A 20,652-nucleotide genomic window follows, 5' to 3' on the forward strand; every position below is an offset into this window, starting at 1 on the left:
CATCTCATGCCAGTTAGAATGGCAATCATTAAAAAGTCAGGAAACAACAGATGCTGGAGAGGATGTAGAGAAATAGGAACGCTTTTACACTGTTGATGGGAGTGTAAATTAGTTCAACCATTGTGGAAGACAGTGTGGCAATTCCTCAAGGATCCAGAGCCAGAAATACCATTTGACCCAGCAATCCCATTACTGGGTATATACCCAAAGGATTATAAATCATTCTACTATAAAGACATAAGCAAATGTATGTTTATTGCAGCACTATTCACAATAGCAAAGACTTGGAACCAACCCAAATGCTCATCAATGAGAGACTGGATAAAGAAAATGTGGCACATATACACCATGGAATACTATGCCGCCATAAAAAGGATGAGTTCATGTCCTTTGCAGGGACATGGATGAAGCTGGAAACCATCATTCTCAGCAAATACAAATTAACACAGGAACAGAAAACCAAACACCACAGGTTCTCACTCATAAGTGGGAGTTGAACAATGAGAACACATGGACACAGGCAGGTGATCATCATGCACCAGGGCCTTTTGCAGGGTGGGGGAATAGGGGAGAGATGGCATTAGGAGAAATATCTAATGTAGATGATGGGTTGATGGGTGCAGCAAATCACGCTGGCATATGTATACCTATGTAACAAACCTGCACGTTCTGCACATGTATCCCAGAACTTAAAGTATAACAACAATAAAAAATCACTCCAGAGAGCAATTTGCTAGTATCAGGGAAAACTCAAGAGGTCCATTCCTAAAGACCTAACAACCCAATTTCTAGAGACATTCTTGTATATGCATACAAAGAATGTTCATTGCAGTATGTTTATCAGTAAAAGCTTTGAAATGACTAAATATTCACAAGTAATGAATAAATGAATTATGATATATTTGTACATGGAAATAAAACCAGAACTAAAATAAATGGACTCCATCTAGATGCTCTGATATGGTTTGGCTGTGTCCCCACCCAAATCTCATCTTGAATTAAAATTCCCATAATTCCCAGGTGTCCTGGGAGGAACCCGGTGGGGGGTGATTGAATTATGGGGCAGGTCTTTCCTCTGCTGTTCTTGTGATACCGAATGAGTCTCATGAGATCCAATGGTTTTAAAAAGGGGAATTTCCCTACACAAGCTCTGTTCTCTTGTCTGCTACCATGTGAGATATGCCTTTCACCTTCTGCCATGACTGTGAAACCTCCCCAGCCACAGGGAACTGTAAGTCCAATAAATCTCTCTTTTTTTTTTTTGTAAATTGCCCAGTCTTGGGTATGTCTTCATCAGCAGTGTGAAAATTGACTAATACATGCTCCATTATGAATTTACCTCAAAAACAAAATCATGAGTAAAAAGAGGCAAAATCACATAATGTCAGGTATAGTATGATAGAATTTATTTATGAAGCTTGAAAAAATCAAGCTGATATTGTATGTATCATTTTTTAAATATATAGCAGATGTATAGTAATAGTATTAAAACACAAAATCAAAGTATATATACCAAGGTCTTTTTAATGGTTGTATCTCAGGAGCAAAGGACAAAGATGGTAGACCCTAAAAGGCGTTTGGTTTTATTTCTATGTTCTTTTTCATACACACACACACACACACACACACACACACACACACACACAGAGTAAAAATGACAAAATGTTATTTCTGGATTATGAATACACAGGCATTTTTCACATTATGCTTTTTATATTTCCATTTTTATTTTACAATTAAAATAAGCAAAATATAATGTTGTTTTAATTGCACTTCTTTGCTTATTAGGAAGCTAAAAAGTTTTAAAATATGCTATCAACCATTTCCATTTTTTCCAGTGGAGTTGTTTGTTAATATCCTTGGTCTCTATTTTATTGGAGTTTTTTTTTTTTTTTAACTCATTGACCGTAAATATTTTTTCTATTTTAGATATGGAAATCCTTTGGCCATCATGCAGATTGAAAATATTCTTTCAGTTTTTGTTGTTGTTGTTGCTTTTTTTTTTTTTTTTTTTTTTTTTTTTTTTAGGTTTTTTTTTGACTTTTAGAAACTTACAATTTTTTTGTAATCACATCTATCAAACTTTTAATTGTTTTCACAAGATCTTTCTAAATAGTTATCTAAATTCTCGTCTCATGTTTTTATGACTTTAACATTTAAGAATCTGAAACATGATAAGAACTATATTAATACTTATTATTGGATAGAATATTTAATCTGGATAGAATTTAGTTTGATAGATGTCATAAGACTCTAAGCTTATTTTTTCAAACAACAGCTAGCAGTTAATTCAGCACCATTCATACCAATGTTTAAAATAATACTAACTTTTCACGTATACTCTCTTTCTGAGTTAGTTATTCTGTTTTATTTATCCGTCTTGACTATTTTGGTACCACATTCTTCATTGTTGTAGCTTCACAGTGTATTTTAATAGCTGGGAGGTCAACATTCTCTTCTTTTTCTATCAGCTGTTTTTGTTTATTCTTAAGCATTTATTCTTCTAATAAATTTTAAGTCAGTATGTTAAGTCCTCCCACCCCAAATGCTGTTAGGACATAATTGGAATTAGATTTTATTTATTAACTTGAGAAGTGTCCTTATCTGTACAATCTTGTGCTATCCCACCCAGGTACAAGGCATTGCCCTCCATCTATTGAGGTCTGCTATAGGCCTCCCTTCAAGTTTGGTGGTTTTTCATAAAATAGAGCCTGCACAAGTAAATATTTGTTTATATATATAAATATAAAATATGAGCTTCTTTTATTATCCTTTTATAATATTGTTAAATAAAGCAAAGCTATATTTTATATTTGTTTTACAATCAGATCTCTTACTGAATTGTAATAGATTTTTTCAGACTATTCTTTCAGAATTTACAAATGTAACATTTATAAATAATGAAAATTGTTTCTGATGAACTCATTTTTAAAGTTTTGTTTATTGCACTAACGAAAACATCCAGTGGCTATCTTTGTTTTCTTCCCTATTTTAATGGGAATGCCTCTACTATAGCACCATTAAGTATGATGATGGCTAGTGTTTGGGAAGAGTTATTAAGTATAACTATTGATTGTTACAAATTTTTTTTAATCTGTTGAGATGGCCACATGATATAAAATCCTTTGATCAATTAATGTACTCTATTATAGTCATATATTTCTCAGTATTAAACCTATTTTATATTCCTGGAATACATTACACTTGATCATTTTTTAATATATTGCTGAAATGAAAGTTTTTTCTTTACACCTCATAAGTTATTAGTATAGAATTTTTAATTTCAAGAGTTTATAAGAATTTTGATTGAAGCATTTGCTATTAACATTTTGATTTAATTGCATTGTAGCCAGAGAAGGTAGCCTATACTACTTCTACTGTTAGAAATTCATTGATGTTTTCACATGGGACTAATACAGAGTCAATATCTGTCAATGTTTTATGGGTATTCACACACAGAAAAGGGCATTCTGCTAGGTTAAAGTTCTACATATAGTTATTAAGTCAATCATATAATTACATTGTTCAGATCCCTAAATTATTATCTATTTATATAAAGTACTGAGAAAAAATAAGTAAAACATTTTTTCTCCTAATATATTTACATTCAATATTCCCTATATTTAATAAGCTTTGTGTTATATAGCTTTTGTTAAAAAAAGTACCCTCCTATTCAATGTTTTGTCTGTACTGAATTTTATTTTACATGACTCTTCTAGGTACTTGGGAGCTTCAGCATACATACATTCTAAATTAAGTTGCTGAGTCTCCTGCATGAGACTTGCAAAGAGGCAAGGAACAATGGACACAAAATTCCCACCCATGCCTCTCTCCCACTTCCATGCTCATGCTGGAACAGTGGTTATCAAACTTCCACATGCATCAGAATCCCCTGGAATGCTTCTTACAACACAGATAGGGGAACCACCCCTGGAGATTTTGATTCAGTAGATCTGCAGGGAGGCCTGAGAAACTGCCATTTTATCAGGTCCGCAGGTGATGCTTATGCTGATCTGAGGACTGCACTTTAAGGACCGTTCTTATTTAAGAAAGGGCTAGAAAGTCCTTGAGGTGGGGAGTCAGGGGTTGGGACTGATTTGGAGAGAGTTGGTGGGGGTGCAGTTCACCCTCAACCCACGGGGAAGTGCTGCTCCATCACTCAGAAGGGTTGACTGGGACCTCTGTGTGCTTCCTGCCCAGGAAAGACAAAGTCTAGAGCCTGTGGCTGAGGATGCCCTTACATGAGGGGAGAACCTGTGGCAAGCACTGTCAGGGAGACATCCTAAACCTCCAGACTTGGGCCGTGAACAGATGTGGGCAGTGTGTTCCTGAGGGCCAGATCTGGACATGCAGAAAAGAGCTGCACTTGGATCTTAGGGCAAGGCCAACTGAGGGACCAAAATGGCCACAGCAGAGAGGGACAACTCCAAAACCCAGGGAAGTTTTATTTGTGTTGTCTTTTTGTCTGTATGAACCATGGGTTCTTTCCTTTTTTCCTAATAATTTGGAATACATATATAGAGCTTATTCTAAACAGTATTAGAAATTGTTGTAAAACTAAAAAACAAAACTTGACTGGCCTCCTGTTTCTGGATTTTAATAATTAAACACTATCCATGGATTTCTTCATTTTTCATCTTTAGGGAGAATTAGTAAAGTAGCATATAATTATTTCTTCTGCTCTAACCCTTCTTTCTTCTACTCCAATCATTGTTTGCAGTATATATATTTCCCTTCACAAATTGTCACATTTGCATTTATTTGTAACTATATTCACAAAGTTATTTACTCTTAAGGCAAGTCATTCATACCAATACTTCCTTATTTATGTGATTTATAAGTTCCTTTCTTAGCTGTAGAACATCTTTAAGGTTCTTGGTTGGTTTGTTTGCAGAGGATTCTTCTGGTTTTGCTTTTGGTTTTTCAGGAAGGTTTCATAGATACATTAAGGACATCTGCAAAAGAGGCCATCCATCTGTCCCCTGGCGTTTGGCTTTACTTCTGTTTCTAAAGGGACTTGGCCCATCCTTTTACCATGAATTCTCTGTGCTGGAAATCTTTATTCTGAATCATCTCGGTGGGCTAGATTTCATCATGAGTATTTTTTTAAGAGGGGCTCAGGGGTTCCAATGCTGCCTGTTTCCAGACAGTTTCAATGGGTGTAGTATTCATGGGTCTTTCTTGCTCTTAGATCATGCTGTACACCGTTCCATCTTCCTCTGGCAGTGAATGCTGCTGTGGCCAAGTCTGACACTGGTTGGATTTCCCTGTGCCATTTCCCACCTATGGGGAAATTCCCCTTTCTTTATCTTTGAAATTAAGGAATTCACCCAGACCAATAAGGGTTCCCAATGATCTTCAAAGAGGTTTACTTGTATTAAATCTCTGAATGTTCTAGGCTCTGAACAGTATTATAGGTTGTAGAATCTCTTGCTCTTCCCTGTCCACTCTCACATTCTGCTCTACCTTCTATAAATTAGGGCAATCTGCCAAGATTTCCTCTGCCTGCTGCACCTCTGAGAGGAGAGTTATGACTTGCAGCTTGCTTCTCTCTAGTCCCCTCACTTTATGCCTAGCATAAAGTCCTTAAAGCTCATAGCATTTCAATTACATGTCTCTCTATCAGAATGAATGCAGGCTCCCCCAGTGTTGCTTCTCTTTATGTTTCTTATTAGCTGACATGTTTGCTACAAACTTAAACTACAATGTGAATATTCTAGCATAGCTCATTATTCTATTGATGAGTTTTTCTAGACATTTTCATTTCAATTTTTATTTACTCACCATCTTTCAGACATTCCTAGTTCCAAATAAAAGTGGAAAAGAAAAGATTATGAAATTTGAGTCTGCTTACTATAAAATAAATTTTGCCCATTTATCTTATCTTCTACCCACTCATTAAACTGGGAGACAGGCACTGTGCTAAAGGTTGGGAATAATAACGTAAAGTCCAACACTTAGCTGAGGAAAAAGATAAATGCATTAAAAAATTAAAATACCACATGTTAAACTGTATAAGAGAATTTAAGAATTTTAGTTTATCCTAAGAGCAGTAGGAGAGGTTCATTCTGTCTAGGGGGATCTGGGAACAAAGTGGCATTTATTGAGTACTTGTAATATACCAGACACTATTTTAGCATTTTAATTTTATTATCACATTTAATCCTCAAATATGTCTATGAGACAAGTATTGTTACATCATTTTTAGAGCTGAGGAAACCCAGGTTTATTTAGGGGCATTAAGTAATTTCAGCACAAATGGTTAATTGCAGAAAAGTCTTTGATTCCAGGTCCATCTGACTCCAAAGCCTGAGGTCTTTCCATTACAGAGATTGATTCATCTTGGAAAGTGAAGGGAGATTTTAGAGGGAACTCAGTGTGTGCACATGCATAAATGTATGTAAGCAGAGGTGTGGAGGTGAGTGGGCAAACCTGTGGTTTTTATGTGCTTGGTTATGTTTGCCCTTATGCATATGTACAATTAAAAATATGAATTTCATCTTATCTTAGAAATAAAAAAAAAGACATCTTCAAATATGTGAATTGCTGTTATAGAAGAAAAACAGACTTGTGCTATACTACTCCTTAAAGTGACTACATAAGAGACAAGCAGAATCCAGGTTTGACCTAGAATGATCCTTCTCATACTCTAATTAAAATTATACAGATTATCCATGGGATCATTTAACATGCAAGGTGCATTGATTACATCACTGTCACGAATGAGTCAGCCCTTACAAATCCATAACCCTTTCCATGCAATTTTGCAATGACCTCCCACTCCAGCTGAGGCATTCTGTCCCTCTTCTGTCTCTGGGCTTGACCATGTGACTTTGCATTGCTAATGGAAAATTAGTCAACTCAATTAAAAAAAAAAAAGATTTTAAAATGAACTAAGGGATTTCCACTTTTATTTTTATTTTAGCCCTCTTCCATAATTACGAAGAAGCCATACCTAGACCTTCCCACAAGGCCATCTTAGATCATATGAGAATCAGCTGACCCCCGAGGTATGTGAATACAGCAAAGATTATCTAAACAGCCCAACAGATCCAAGACTGACTTGGTAAAGATCAGCCGAGACCACGCCCATATCCTCTGAACCCTCAGAGGAGCAAGCTCAGGAGCTAAGTGTTTATTGTTAGATACCACTGAGGTTTTAAGGTCGTCTTTTATGCATTGTTGCATAATAAACAGCTTACATAGCATTTTTCTTTTAAAATTTATCAGCCAGAAAATTTCTCATCTTTGGACAACATGTTATACATTTAAGTCCCCATTTTTTTCTCCGGCATTATATGAGTTCCAAGTTTCTTTTCATAGAGATGGTATAAAACCAGCAAAAAAAAAGAATTTTCTTATTTTTCTTCCTTATTTTAGTGACAATGGACCTGGATTATAAAAGTAAAGACAAGAAGAACCTCCTATTAAGATGTGGGATATTACATTTATACAGTTAACTGTAATGTTTAATCTGTAGACAACTAGGAAAAGATTTATAAATTGTAGTAAATTAGTCTTACCTGAGCTGCTGTAAAGTTTGCCAAAAAATAATTTCCATTTTCATAGGTATCTGCAAACAAGGAAAAGAAAAGAATAAACATCTACTAGTTGCTTCAATTGCAGCAAATAATCTTGTGCACAGTCAGAAAATATCTCAATAGGGTCACAATTAGTGATGATTGTCACCTCTCTGGGGAGTACTGAACATAGTGGCTAAGGGACTATTTCACTGCATGTTAGTGTTGGGATATGCAAATGGAAATGGGTACCTTGCTGTGGAGGTCAGAAGGTTACAAATGTGAGAGAATCTGGATTGAATTAAGGACAGATTCCATAGCTGCAGTGTAGAGACTACTGTTGGGCTATTCTCTGTGACTACTACCAAGCACGTAGTTGAGAGTTCACATAGCTATGATGTTAAAGGCTATGATGATAAAGCAGAGGTGAGTGGTTACGAATTTAGGCTCCCAATTTAGACATGGATTGAAATCCCAACTCTTTCACAGTTGTGCAACCTCAGACAATTTACTTAACATTTTATCATCTATAGAATGGAGACAGTAGTACCTAGTTAATGGCAGTAAGGTACATAACATTATGCTTGTGCAGAATAAGTGCTTAAAATTGATTGCTCACTACCAAAAATTGGTCTTAAGAATAAAAGCAATTCCAGTCAAAATTCCAGAAGATGGTCTTGTTGTTAAAAATTGACAAGCTGATTTTAAAACCTGTGTGAAATACAAAACAGCTAAAATAACCAATGCAATTTTTAAAAACAAGAACATGAAGAGTATTTCCTTCTAGGATTTTTATAGTAGTTTGAGGTCTTACATTAAATCTTTAATCCACCTCAAGTTAATTTTTGTATACAGTGAAAGGTTCTAAATAAAATGTGCCATTAATATATAAAATAAATAAAAAACTCTATTCTAAACTTTTAATATGAGACACTTTACATTAAAATTAGCATGTTTAGCTTATGAAAACAAAATGAAAATAAATAAGTAAATAAATATCACACACTGGGGACTGTTGGGGGTGGGAAGCTAGGGGTGGGACAGCAGAGGGCCAGGAGGTTTGGGAGGGATAACACTGGGAGAAATGCCTGATATAGGTGATGGGGGCATGGAGACAGCAAACCATCATGGCATGTGTGCACCTATGCAACAATCCTGCAAGATCTGCACATGTGCCCCAGAATTTAAAGTGTAATAAAAAATAATTTTAAAAAATAGGCAAAGGACATGAACACACTCCTCAAAAGAAGACAAGTAAGTGGCCAATAAATGTGAAAATGTTTATCATCACCAATCATTAGAGAAATGCAAATCAAAACCACTATTATTAAGAAGTCAAATAATAATGTATGCTTACAAGGCTGCAGAGAAAAGGAAACACTTAAACAACACTTAAACACTGTTGGTTAAAATGTAAGTTAGTTCAGCAGCTGTGGAAAGTAGTCTGGAGATTTATCGAAGAAGTTAAAACAGGACTACCATTCAACCCAGCAATCCCGTTACTTGATATATACCCAGAGGAAAATAAATCATCCTGCTGAAAGGACCCATGCACTCGTATGTTCCTCACAGTCCTATTTGCAATTGCAAAGACATGGAATCAACCCAGGTGCTTTTCAACAAAGAATTGGATAAAGAAAAAGTGGTACATATATACCATGAAATACTACACAGCCCATAAAAAAGATTGAAATCATGTCCTCTGCAGCAGGATGGATGCGGCTGGAGGCCACAATCTTAACACAGAAAGGAAAGCCAAATAATGTATTTTCTTACTTATAAGTGGGAGCTAAACACTGAGTACCTATGAACATAAAGATGGAAACAATAGACACTGCAGGCTACTAGAGGGGGTAACAAGGAATGGGGAACGTGCGTTGAGAAACTACCCATTCGTTACTGTGTTCACTGCCTGGGTGATGGGATCCATACCCCAAACCTCAGCATCATGCAATATACCCAGGTAACAAACCTGCACATTTACCCTGGATCTAAAATAAAAGTTGAAATCATAAAAATAAATTTAAAAGAAAAATAAAAAGAAGAACAAAGTAGGATAAGTTGTCCAACCTAATTCTATCACCAACTATAAAGCTATGTTAGTCAAGACAGTATGGTATTGGCTTAAGGAAAATAGATCATATAAATCAATGAAACAGAATAAATAATCAAAAAAAACAAAAACCCTCTCAAACATAACCTACTGTTATTTGACAAAAGTGACAAGATAATAAAAATGGGAAAAGACTGTGCTTTCAAAAATGTGGTGCTGGAACAACTGGATAAATATATGAGAAAAAATGGAATGTTGGCATACACATATACATACACACATAAAAATTTCATGAAAAATAGATGATGTTCTTCAGTGTGAAAGCTAAAACTTTAAAACTTTCAAAAATAAAAAGAACCTACATACCCAAAGCAAAGCTAAGCAAAAAGAACAAATCTGGAAGCATCACATTACCTTACTTCAAACCATTCTATAAGGCCATAGTCACCCACATAGCATGGTACTAACATAACAGGCACATAGACCAATAGAAAAAAACAGAGAACCCAAAAATAAACCCAAATACTTACAGCCAACTGATCTTTGACAAAGCAAACAAAAATATCAAGTGGGGAAAGGTCACCCTATAGAACAAATGGTGCTAATTGACAAGTCACATGTAGAAAAATGAAACTGGATCCTCATCTCTAACCTCATACAAAAATAAACTCAAGATGGATCAATAACTTAAATCTAAGACCTGAAACTATCACAATTCTAGAAGATAACTTCAGAATAACCCTTCTAGACATTGGCTTAAGCAAAGACTTCATGAACAAGAACCCAAAAGCAAATGCAACAAAAACAAAGATAATAGGTGGGACTTAATTAAACTAAAGAGCTTCTACACAGCAAAAGGAACAGTCAGCAGAGTAAACAGACAACCCATGAAGTGAGAGAAAATCCATAATCAAACATCAAAGGACTAATATTCAGAACCTACAAGAAGCTCAAATAAATTAGTAAGAATAAAACAAACAATTTCATCAAAAAGTGGGTTAAAGACATGAATAGACAATTTTCAGAAGAAGCTTTACAAATGGCCAACAAACATATGAAAAAAATGTCAACATTAGTAATGATCAGGGAAATACAAATCAAAACCACAATGCAATACCACCTTAATCCTACAAGAATGGCCATAATAAAAAAAATCATAAAATAATAGATGTTGACATTGATGCATGAAAAGGAAACACTTTTACACTGCTGGTAGGAATGTAAACTAGTACAATGACTGTGGAAAACAGTGTGGAGATTCCTTAACTAACTAAAAGTAGAGCTACTATTTAATCCAGCAATCCCACTACTGGGTATCTACTCAGAGGAAAAGAAGTCATTACACAAAAAAAAGACACTTGCAGCCAGGTGCAGTGGCTCACACCTGTAATCCCAGCACTTTGGGAGGCCAAGACAGACAGATCACAAGATCAGGAGTTTAAGAACAGCCTGACCAACATGGTGAAACCCCGACTCTACTAAAATTACAAAAATTAGCCAGGCGTGATGGTGGGTGCCTGTAATCCCAGGTGCTCAGGAGGCTGGGGCAGAGGATTCACTTGAACCCGGGAGGCAGAGGTTGCAGTGAGCTGAGATTGCACCATTGCACTCCAGTCAGGTGACCGAGTGAGACTCAGTCTCAAAAAAAAAAAAAAAGATACACTTGACACGCATGTTTATAGCAGTCCAAGTGCCCATCAATCAATGAGTGGATAAAGAAATGGTGGCACATATGTATACGTGTATATATATATGTGTGTGTGTGTGTGTGTATATATATATATATATATATACACATATACATATGTATATATATATACACACACACACACATATATATATATATATGATGGGAAAGTACTCAGCCATAAGAAGGGATGAGTTGATGGCATTCGCAGCAACCTGGTTAGAACTGGAGACAATTATTCTAAGTGAAATAACTCTGGAACGGAAAACCAAATATCATATGTTCTCACTCATAAGTGGGAGCTAAGCTATTAAGATACAAAGGCATAAAAATGATACAATAGACTCTGGGGACTTGGGGGAAAAAGGGGGAGGGAGTGAGGGATCAAAGACTACAAATTGGGTTTAGTGTCTACGAAAATCTCACAAATTGCTACTGAAGAACTTACTGATATAACCAACTGCCACCTGTCTTGGCCTATCCCAGGGTTACCATAAACACATAATAAGATGCTCAACATCAAGCTCAATCATAATTAAATGCAAATTAAATCTATAATACAATGCACTATATATCTACTAGAATAATTACAATTTTAAAAATTGACAATACTAAGTATTGGTGAGGATGTGAAAAACTAGAACTTTCAATTAATGAATAATAGTACAGCCACTTTAGAAAATCATTTGGCAATTTCTTCAGAAACTAAATGTGTATTTATTGTATGACCTGGCTCAGAAATTCCACTCCCACTTTTTTACCCAAGAGAGATGAAAATGTATGATAACAAAATAATATACATTCAAATAATAATGCAAGATTTATTTTAGTGGTCAAAAGATTAAACCACTGAAATATTCATCAATAAGTACATTGGTCAATAGTCATATGGACTATTACCATGGTAGATACCATGGATTATTATTAGTTAGAAATAAAAAGTAATTAATTCCTTTTACATGCCACAGCATGGATGAATATAAAAAGTACTTTGCTAAGTGAAAAATGCTAAAAATACAAAAATATTACATATTGGATGATTCCATGCATACAAAATCTAGAAAATATAAATCTATGGTGACAGAAAGCAGAACAGTAGTTGCCAGACGCTGGAAGGAAGGATCAAGAGTGGGGAGAAGCTGACTAGAAAGAAGTAGAGCTGTCCCTGGGTATCCATAGGGGGTTGGTTCTAGGACCCCTCAGATATCAAATTCCATGGATGCTCAAGTTCCTTATATAAAATGGTGTGATATTTGCATATAATGTACACACATCCTCCTGTGTACTTTAAATCATCTCCAGAGTACTTATAATAACTGATCCAATGTAAACACTATATAAATCATCGTTATCCTGTATTGTTTACAAAATAATAACAAAAAAACATATTTGTACATGGTTAGTACAGATGCAACTATTGTAGGCTAACTACATTTTCAAGCCACAGTTGGATGAATCCGCAAGTGGACTATAAATGGGAAACTTTTGGGGTTAAGAAGATATTCCACATCTTCATTGTAGTAGTGGCTATACAACTGTATACATTTGTCAAAACTTAACTGTATTCTTAAAATGGATATATTTTATTTGTATAAATCATAAGTCTTTTAAAGTTTATTAAAAGACAGTAATATCACTTCCAGGAATCTACTCTATGGACATAATCTAAAATGTAAACAAAGGTTAATACTCAAGGATGTTATTTATGGGCTGGGAACAGTTGCTCATGCCTGTAATCCCAGCACTTTGGGAGGCCGAAGCAGGTGGATCAATTGAGGCCAAGAGTTCGAGACCAGCCTGGCCAACATGGTGAAACCCCATCTCTACTAAAAATACAAAAATCAGTTGGGTGTGGTGGCAGGTGCCTGAGCTACTCTGGGAGGCTGAGGCACGAGAATCACTTGAACCTGGTAGAAGTTAAAGTGAGCTGAGATTGCACCACTGCCACCTGGCTGAGACAGTCAGACTCAAAAAAAAAAAAAGGATGTTATTTATAACAATAAAAACTATAACCAGCCTGTACAGAGCCTCTCAATAGAATATGACCATCATAATGGTATTTATAAGGACTGAATAATAACATTCACACGTTTCTGTCATTATGTTACAGGAAAATAAACAGGATTCACAAATTAAATATGCAGAATATTTTCAGCCATATTACAAATTAAGCATTTTCTTAATATAAAAGCCAGTTAGTACAGCAAAAATATTAAAAGTGCTTGTTTTTTCCTAATTTTCTATCTTTAACATGTATAATAAAGAATTTCTTTCCTTTAATGAGAATTTCTTATCCTTATAATGAAGGAACCTAAAAGAGAAGGACTCTCTAGAAATATTAGTAGTGAAAAATAAGCTATAATTTCAGAAAATGTAGTATGTTACAAGATTAGAAGGTTCTAGTCCACAGTAATAAGTAGTGAAAAGTGAGAGTCAGTCGGTAACAGTGTGTCTGTATTCCTGCAGAAAGGTCTGAGTTAGAGGGTGTTCTGATTATAATGACAAATCCCACTTATCCAAAGTAGAACTAACATGTTCTACCTCAATTAGGGAAAGGAAACATACAAAGTAATATTTCATTGATGTAAGTATCCTTTTGGCAATGCTTTATTCCCAATTTATGAGTCACCAAGAAATTTTCTAACCTCTAAATTGCCTCCTGAGCAGGCCTACTTATGAGGAACTGGATGCCTGGTATAGATGGCTGACCCAAATAATAGAGTCATGTTTCTGTCCCATTGATAATGAATGAACCATAGCCTGATATTTGTATCCACACGTCTTTTTAAATAAAGGGTGAGACAGTTATACAGAGATAGATCGTCCTTGGCTGAATCCATAACAGCAAGTTCCTGAACCTACAAAGCTGGGGACTGTACCTAGCCTATACTAACTATAGCGTAATATAAATGAGCAGGCAAAATTCTCCAGATGTTATTGACTTATTGACAATAGGCAGAGATAGAGGTAGGTTTTCAGTTCATGCTAATTATATGCTGAGCCTCAATGGTATGATTTTTCTGAATGACATATGGGGACCCTGGAAAGTTTACACTCACCAATGCTTTGTCCATCATCCCAGAACATCTGGCCTTCAGCTTTCCCATTGTCATCCAAAGCAACAGTCAATCCCATAAAATTTTGTCGACTACCAAAAAAAAAAAAAGTTATTTTTCTCTAGATTGCAGGTTATAAGAATAAAGAAGAGGCTGTGTTAAAAATATTACTTATCCAGAAATAAATGTATTAAATATGTATATAAAGTTCTGAAAATAGGTAAAATAGATAAAATATAAGACACTTAAAAGTTAATAGAAAACGGCCAGGTGTGATGACTCACGCCTGCCAAGCACTTTGAAAGGCCAAGGTGGGTGGATCACGAGGTCAGGAGTTTGAGACCAGCCTGACCAACATGGTGAAACCCCTTCTCTATTAAAAATACAAAAATTAGCCAGGCATGGTGGCATGCACCTATAATCCCAGCTACTCAGGAGGCTGAGGCAGAATTGCTTGAACCCAGGAGGCAAAAGTTGCAATGAGCCAAGATCACACCACTGCACTCCAGCCTGGGTGACAGAGTGAGAGTCTGTCTCAAAAAAAAAAAAAGAAGTTAATGGAAAACATTTAAAATGTAATAAAACATTTGGTTTCATTTCAATTTCTAAAAATTAAATATGCATCCAATTAATATAATGAAATATTAATTTCATAGGAAGAAAATTCCTCAAAAAAGAATCCTCAGTAGCTTTCAGGTTGCCACAGAATAAAATCCAAAGTAGTTGGCTTGTCATTCACCAACCTGCAGAATTTGATCCTAATCTGCTGGAGTTTTACTTATTTTATCTCTTCCTTTGTCTGTACTCCAGTTAAACTGGATGGCTTACAGTTCCCAAACCCAACCCATTTGGCTTCTTCAGTTCTTTAAACTGACCAGGATCTCTCTGTCCCCTGTCTTTGTACATTCAAATCTCATTCATTATGCAAGATCCAGCTCAAAGCCCTCTTTTATATAAAACCATGTGTTACACTACAAGGCTGAAAGTTAACTTCTCTCCTTTTGAGTTGTTATTGTTTTTATGTGCTTCTCTTGATGTGATGTGTTCTGTCTAATCAATAACTTTATAAATTTTTACATATTATATGTGGATATTTATATATGTGTGCATCCATATATAAATTAAAACACACACACACACACACACACACACACACACACACACACACACACACACAGATCTTTCTCCTTGGTTGACCAGAGTGGACCTAGGAATGAGCACTAAGTCCTTGGGTAGGACAAGAACTCAATCCTACCTAGTCCTTGTTTGATCACAAGTCAAAGAGCTCATTAATATTCCCTATTCCTTTTTAATAGCATGGAAAGAGAAACATTTTTCTGCCTTCAGGAACATTTTTGCTTTTGATACAGCACTACAGACAAAAAACAAAAATCTCCCTAAGAGTAATTTCATGAGCTCATCTTCCTCCAGTTCCCACCCAGAAAGCACTCACAGGATCTGACCAATAAAACCTCTTGGCTATTTAGTTTATAATCCACATATCCCTGGTAAAGACGAGACACCTCCTGTAAGGCTGCCTCAGGGCAGTATAGCAAGAGGCTGTTAGACATCACCTCTTCTCCTCACCTGGAGTGAGTGTTCATTGCAGGCTCTTGCCAGGGCAGGATGTAGCCTCCTCTGATGTGAAGGTTGATGTGGTCAAGAGGAGCCTCCAGAATTTTCCACTCGCCTATCGATTTGTTGCTAGTTTCCTAGAAAGGAGAATATAGGCAAACAATGATGAGAGATAAATATATTAAATTAGAGCATGTTTTATTAGAAGTCCTTCCTTTCCTGGGAAGCATGTCAGAAAGTCAGCAAAAGACTGCAAACCTAAAGAGAAAATCTCTGGTCTTTCATTTTGCTTAAGACTCTGAAAATCTAGTCTTGTCTTTATATCTCCAGAAAAGTTGAAAGGCAGCGGCAGGAGTGAGTGGGGAGCTTCAATGTGATATAAGTACTCAGATTTTATCTATGCTCTTATAATACATGCTTTCATTTAAACAAACCTTGCCAAGGCTAAAAATGTCATAAATTATTGCCTTAGGAAATATGTACTTGGAAGTAGGAGGAGGCTCCATCCACCTCTCCACCCTGCATAGCCCAACCTGTTTCTTCACAAATATATTAGTTCTTACCGTGCTATAGTCATACCAAAGCGCTTTGGGAAAATAAGCAGAGATCTCAAATGTGCTCTGAAACATAAAATTGATATGTGATTATGAATATTTCAATAAAAATTTTTCATTTTCTTTTTCAAAACACTATGTAGAATTAAGATAAAAATGAAAATTTTATTAGTGATTGCAATAATTTGAGAGATTTTATAAAGAAAAATCCTGAAAAATCCTTCCTCAAAACTATAGAAAAATGTATTTTTAAAAAGTAAATTGTAAAAGGGTACACACAATGACAAAATTTTAAAAAGAGAAATCAGTCAGTGTTGTAAAGATTTCATTAACATAGATCTTAAAAAAAAGAAAAAGATCTCCTGTAGATGTTCTAGAAAGACATTCACCGGGAAATAGTGAGCTGGACAAAACAAGGTAATCTTTAAAATGCTTTTCCCATGATTTTAGATAATGTGATTGAAAGGTTTCTGATCTACAATGAAGAACTCACACGTTCCAACACAGGGCTGATTAAGATGGCAGGGCCCAACATGAATTGACGGTCTACATCCCATGTTGTCTTATCATCCGTAAACCTTACAAAATAAGCGGGAAAAATTCACCTATCCTCTTATGACTGTTACAGAGGATTATTTAGAACTGCTGCTTGGGGAAAGAGGCTGAACTCACTCATGGAGAAGGGGCCGGACAACAGTGCTGCCCTCAATGTGAGCTTTATGCATCAGAGTATAGAGATAAGGAAGCAGAGTGTATCTAGTCTCCAGGACTTTTCTGGACAACGTCTCAAAGGTTGAATTCCAGGCTACAGGATCTTGTCTCTGTAGGGATAAAGGACCATACAATAGATCACCTCATTTTCATTCCATCCCAGTAGCATCAGAAAAGAATCAATGGGAATTTATTCAATATGTAGGTTACAAGTCACTTATCACTCATTCCTAGCCTGCCCTTTTCCCATCTCTGCCACCCTACAAAATTAGAATTTCTTGCTTTTTCCTCTTTATCACTGATTCCTAAGTCCCTGGAATAGGTCCAGCTCTGGCCCTCAACATGTGTAGAGAGATTTTTGTGCAGCACCAACATATCTTGGATGAATTTGAGTAAAATACAAAGTCAATATTCTTAAAAGCAAAGAGAGATTCTTTTACTTAAGCCCCATGGGGAAGTTTAGAGACTTTTCCTCATGGGTACTAATTCTCCAGGAGATGAGAAAGGGTAAATTTCTAAAAATTGATAACTCCAGGGTTCTGAACTCTGTGGATTTTTTTAAAAAATTAAGATTCTGGTGCTTTTTTATGATTTTTCTCAGGGAATGAGTGTAATACTTTTTAGGATTAAAAATAAGCTATGATTTGAGGGTACACAACACCTGCAACATAACTGCTGCCTCACCCTTGACCCGTTGTTGTTGTGGTTTCTGGAAAATGGATAAAATGCCCCCAGTTGCATCCAGCGAACACACATCTCATATTCAGCATCTCCAAAGAACCCACAGATATCTGCTCCTGTCTGAGAAGATGCACAATGAGAGCATGAGGTGGGAATTTCAGGAGGCACTGACTCACAAAAATCTGACTGGGCAATTATTAATGGTCTGAATGTGACTTACATAAGGTATTCCAAAGAGACTGAACTCCATCATGCCTGCAAGAAGACACAGCTGTGTTGGATGGAGGAGGACTTTGGAAGGAGAGGGAAGCCTTGGTCTGATTTTTCCTTACCCCATTAGAAAGCCCTGGACCATTCATGAGGAAAATATTAAAAGATGGGTCTAAATTAAAATCCATTCCCACAGAGAACTCAGCTCTCATTAATTTTACCACCCACCTAGATGATGCTAGAGATATAACCAGTGCTGCTGAACAGCACAAACTCCAGTGCCCTTCCTGCCAGCACAGGACCCTAGGAAGGAGGCCACACACCAATGATAGAGTTCCCCAGTTGGTCCCACGTAGCTCTGTTGTCTCCCAGCCAGTGTCCTCCCCAGCGTCCAGAAGAGGGAAATGTGGAGCGGGTGATGACAACACCTTGCTGTCCTGTCACCTTCTGCACAGCTCTGGTGGAAGCGGAACAAGGAGATGAATTGAAGAAACAAACTTCTTTACAGAGAGTAACTGCAGCTTGGAGCATGAGGTGTTAAGGGTGCTTCAGTCTGAGTCAGGTAACTTCTTCCCAGAAAGAATCTGCTGTCTAAAAGCCATGCTAAAGATTCCAACAAACTTCACAGCAAGACTAGAGGTATTTCTGCACCTAGAATGTGGGTTTCATCTTTTAAAAATCTAATTAACTATCTCCCTGGACTAAGAGAAAGAGGTTGGAGTGAGGGGTAATATAGCTATTTATGGAACAATTCCTCTATCCAAGTATTATATTGGTCACTTTCCTATGTACTGTCTTATAACCTCATGAAAAAGTTTCCTTGCACTCCTTTTGCTGTTAGAAAACTGAGGTGCAGAGAAGTTAGAAAGGCATTTGCCTGAAAATAGTGAGCTAGATAAAAGATTATCTTAAAATGCTCATCGAAAGTCATTTAAAGAGTCAAGAGGAGGCCAAGCACAGTAACTCACACATGTAATCCTAGCACCTTGGGAGGCCAAGACAGAAGGATTTCTTGAGACCAGAAGTTCAAGACTAGCCTAGGCAACACAGTGAATCCCTGTCTTTACAAAAAAATAAAATTAGCTGGGAAGGGTGGCACATGCGTGTCTGCAGTCTTACGGTGGGGAAAAGAAGAAAAAAAGAATAAGGAAACAGATTGGGATCCAAATAAAAGCTATGGCATTTTGGAAATATTCACTCTGCTTCTCTATGCCTCAAAAAGTAAGATACGTTTTGCACGCAGAGGCAAATATACATAAAAGATGTTTATATTTCAGTAGAAGATAGACTATCTGCATGCACCTTAGAAAATAACAACTGTATGAGGAAAAAAATCAACCGAAGAGTAAATCTGATAACAGATCGTAATATGTACACAATCCAAGTATTTACTTAAAAAGGCATCACAAATCAATAGACATAGATGAATAGTCAATAAATGATGTGAGGAAAAGTAGCTGACTACTGTAGTGAAAACGAATCCATTTGGGTCACTTCCAATTTTTCACACCAAAACAAATCCGAAAATGAATGGAAATACACACACACACAAATCAAATGTTCTATTAAAACTGAAAAAATATATTAACCACCTGATTTCTACAAGAGAAAGGAATTTCAAATAAAAACAACAGACAAAACATAATGAGGTAAGAGATACATATTTAACCACATGCAAATTGAAAGAATGCATGCGTATATATGTGTGATAAAGAAATGGAGGTAAAGAGAGCTTAGATTTTTTATAATAGTCTAGATGAGAGATAATGAAGGCCTGGAATAAGGCAGGAAGATAGAGTAGTAATGCAAAGAACTTAGTCACTGACTGAAAGAAGGAAAACAAGGAGAATCTATGATGACCTAAATGACTAGACTTAGTTCCTTTCACAAAATAAAGAATTTTGGAGGGGCCAGGAGCGGTGGCCCACGCCTGTAATCCCAGCACTTTGGGAGGCTGATATAGGCAGATCACCTGAAGTCAGGAGTTCGAGACCAGCCTGGCCAACATGGCAAAACCCTAGCTCTATAAAAATATAAAAATTAACCAGGCATGGTGGCACACAGCTGTAATCCCAGCTACTAGGAAGGCTGAGGCAAAAGAATTGCTTGAACGTGGGAGGTGGAGGTTGCAGTGAGTCAAGATCATGCCACTGCACTGCAGCCTGGGCAGCAGAGTGAGACTCTGTCTCAAAAAAAAAAAAAAAAAAAGAATGCAGGAGGACAGGTTTCAGGGAGAAACAAATAGTTCAACATTTTACATACTAGGTTTGAAGTGCCTATGGGACATCATAAATGAGACACTATGGGCAATTCTAGATTTGAAGCTCAAGAGAAGTCTGCATTGGGAACATAGATGTGGGGGGTCATCTGAATCCAGAATGTATTTAAAGCCAGTAATGTGTGTTTGTGCTTACCCAAGGGAAAGGCTGCATGGTGTGAAAGAAAGACGACTGAATCCAGGCCTAGGAGGACCACAGGCTTGGAAAGACTGAAAAGGTGAACCTGCAAAAGAGTTTGTGGAACTATGGCCAGAGAGGTAAATGTATAAATATCCAGAATCTTGGTTGGAAAGCATAGTCAAGACCCTGAGAAATTAGAAGGCACA

At 36.5% G+C, this 20,652-nt stretch overlaps 1 protein-coding gene across 1 annotated transcript in view; it reads right to left on the reverse strand.

The window, feature by feature from the left end:
• LOC108291166 (probable maltase-glucoamylase 2) overlaps positions 1 to 20,652 on the reverse strand; it is a 124,983-nt gene that overhangs the window by 16,485 nt on the left and 87,846 nt on the right. Inside the window, 9 exon segments of the mRNA XM_017511348.2 lie at positions 7,524 to 7,573; positions 14,320 to 14,408; positions 15,904 to 16,028; positions 16,455 to 16,511; positions 16,939 to 17,023; positions 17,118 to 17,266; positions 17,841 to 17,957; positions 18,058 to 18,092; positions 18,371 to 18,504. Of these exon segments, the coding sequence (XP_017366837.1) occupies positions 7,524 to 7,573; positions 14,320 to 14,408; positions 15,904 to 16,028; positions 16,455 to 16,511; positions 16,939 to 17,023; positions 17,118 to 17,266; positions 17,841 to 17,957; positions 18,058 to 18,092; positions 18,371 to 18,504 (841 nt within the window).

This window comes from Cebus imitator, unplaced genomic scaffold, assembly GCF_001604975.1.
Source record: "Cebus imitator isolate Cc_AM_T3 unplaced genomic scaffold, Cebus_imitator-1.0 Scaffold446, whole genome shotgun sequence".
In the NCBI taxonomy this organism is placed as follows: Eukaryota; Metazoa; Chordata; class Mammalia; order Primates; family Cebidae; genus Cebus; species Cebus imitator.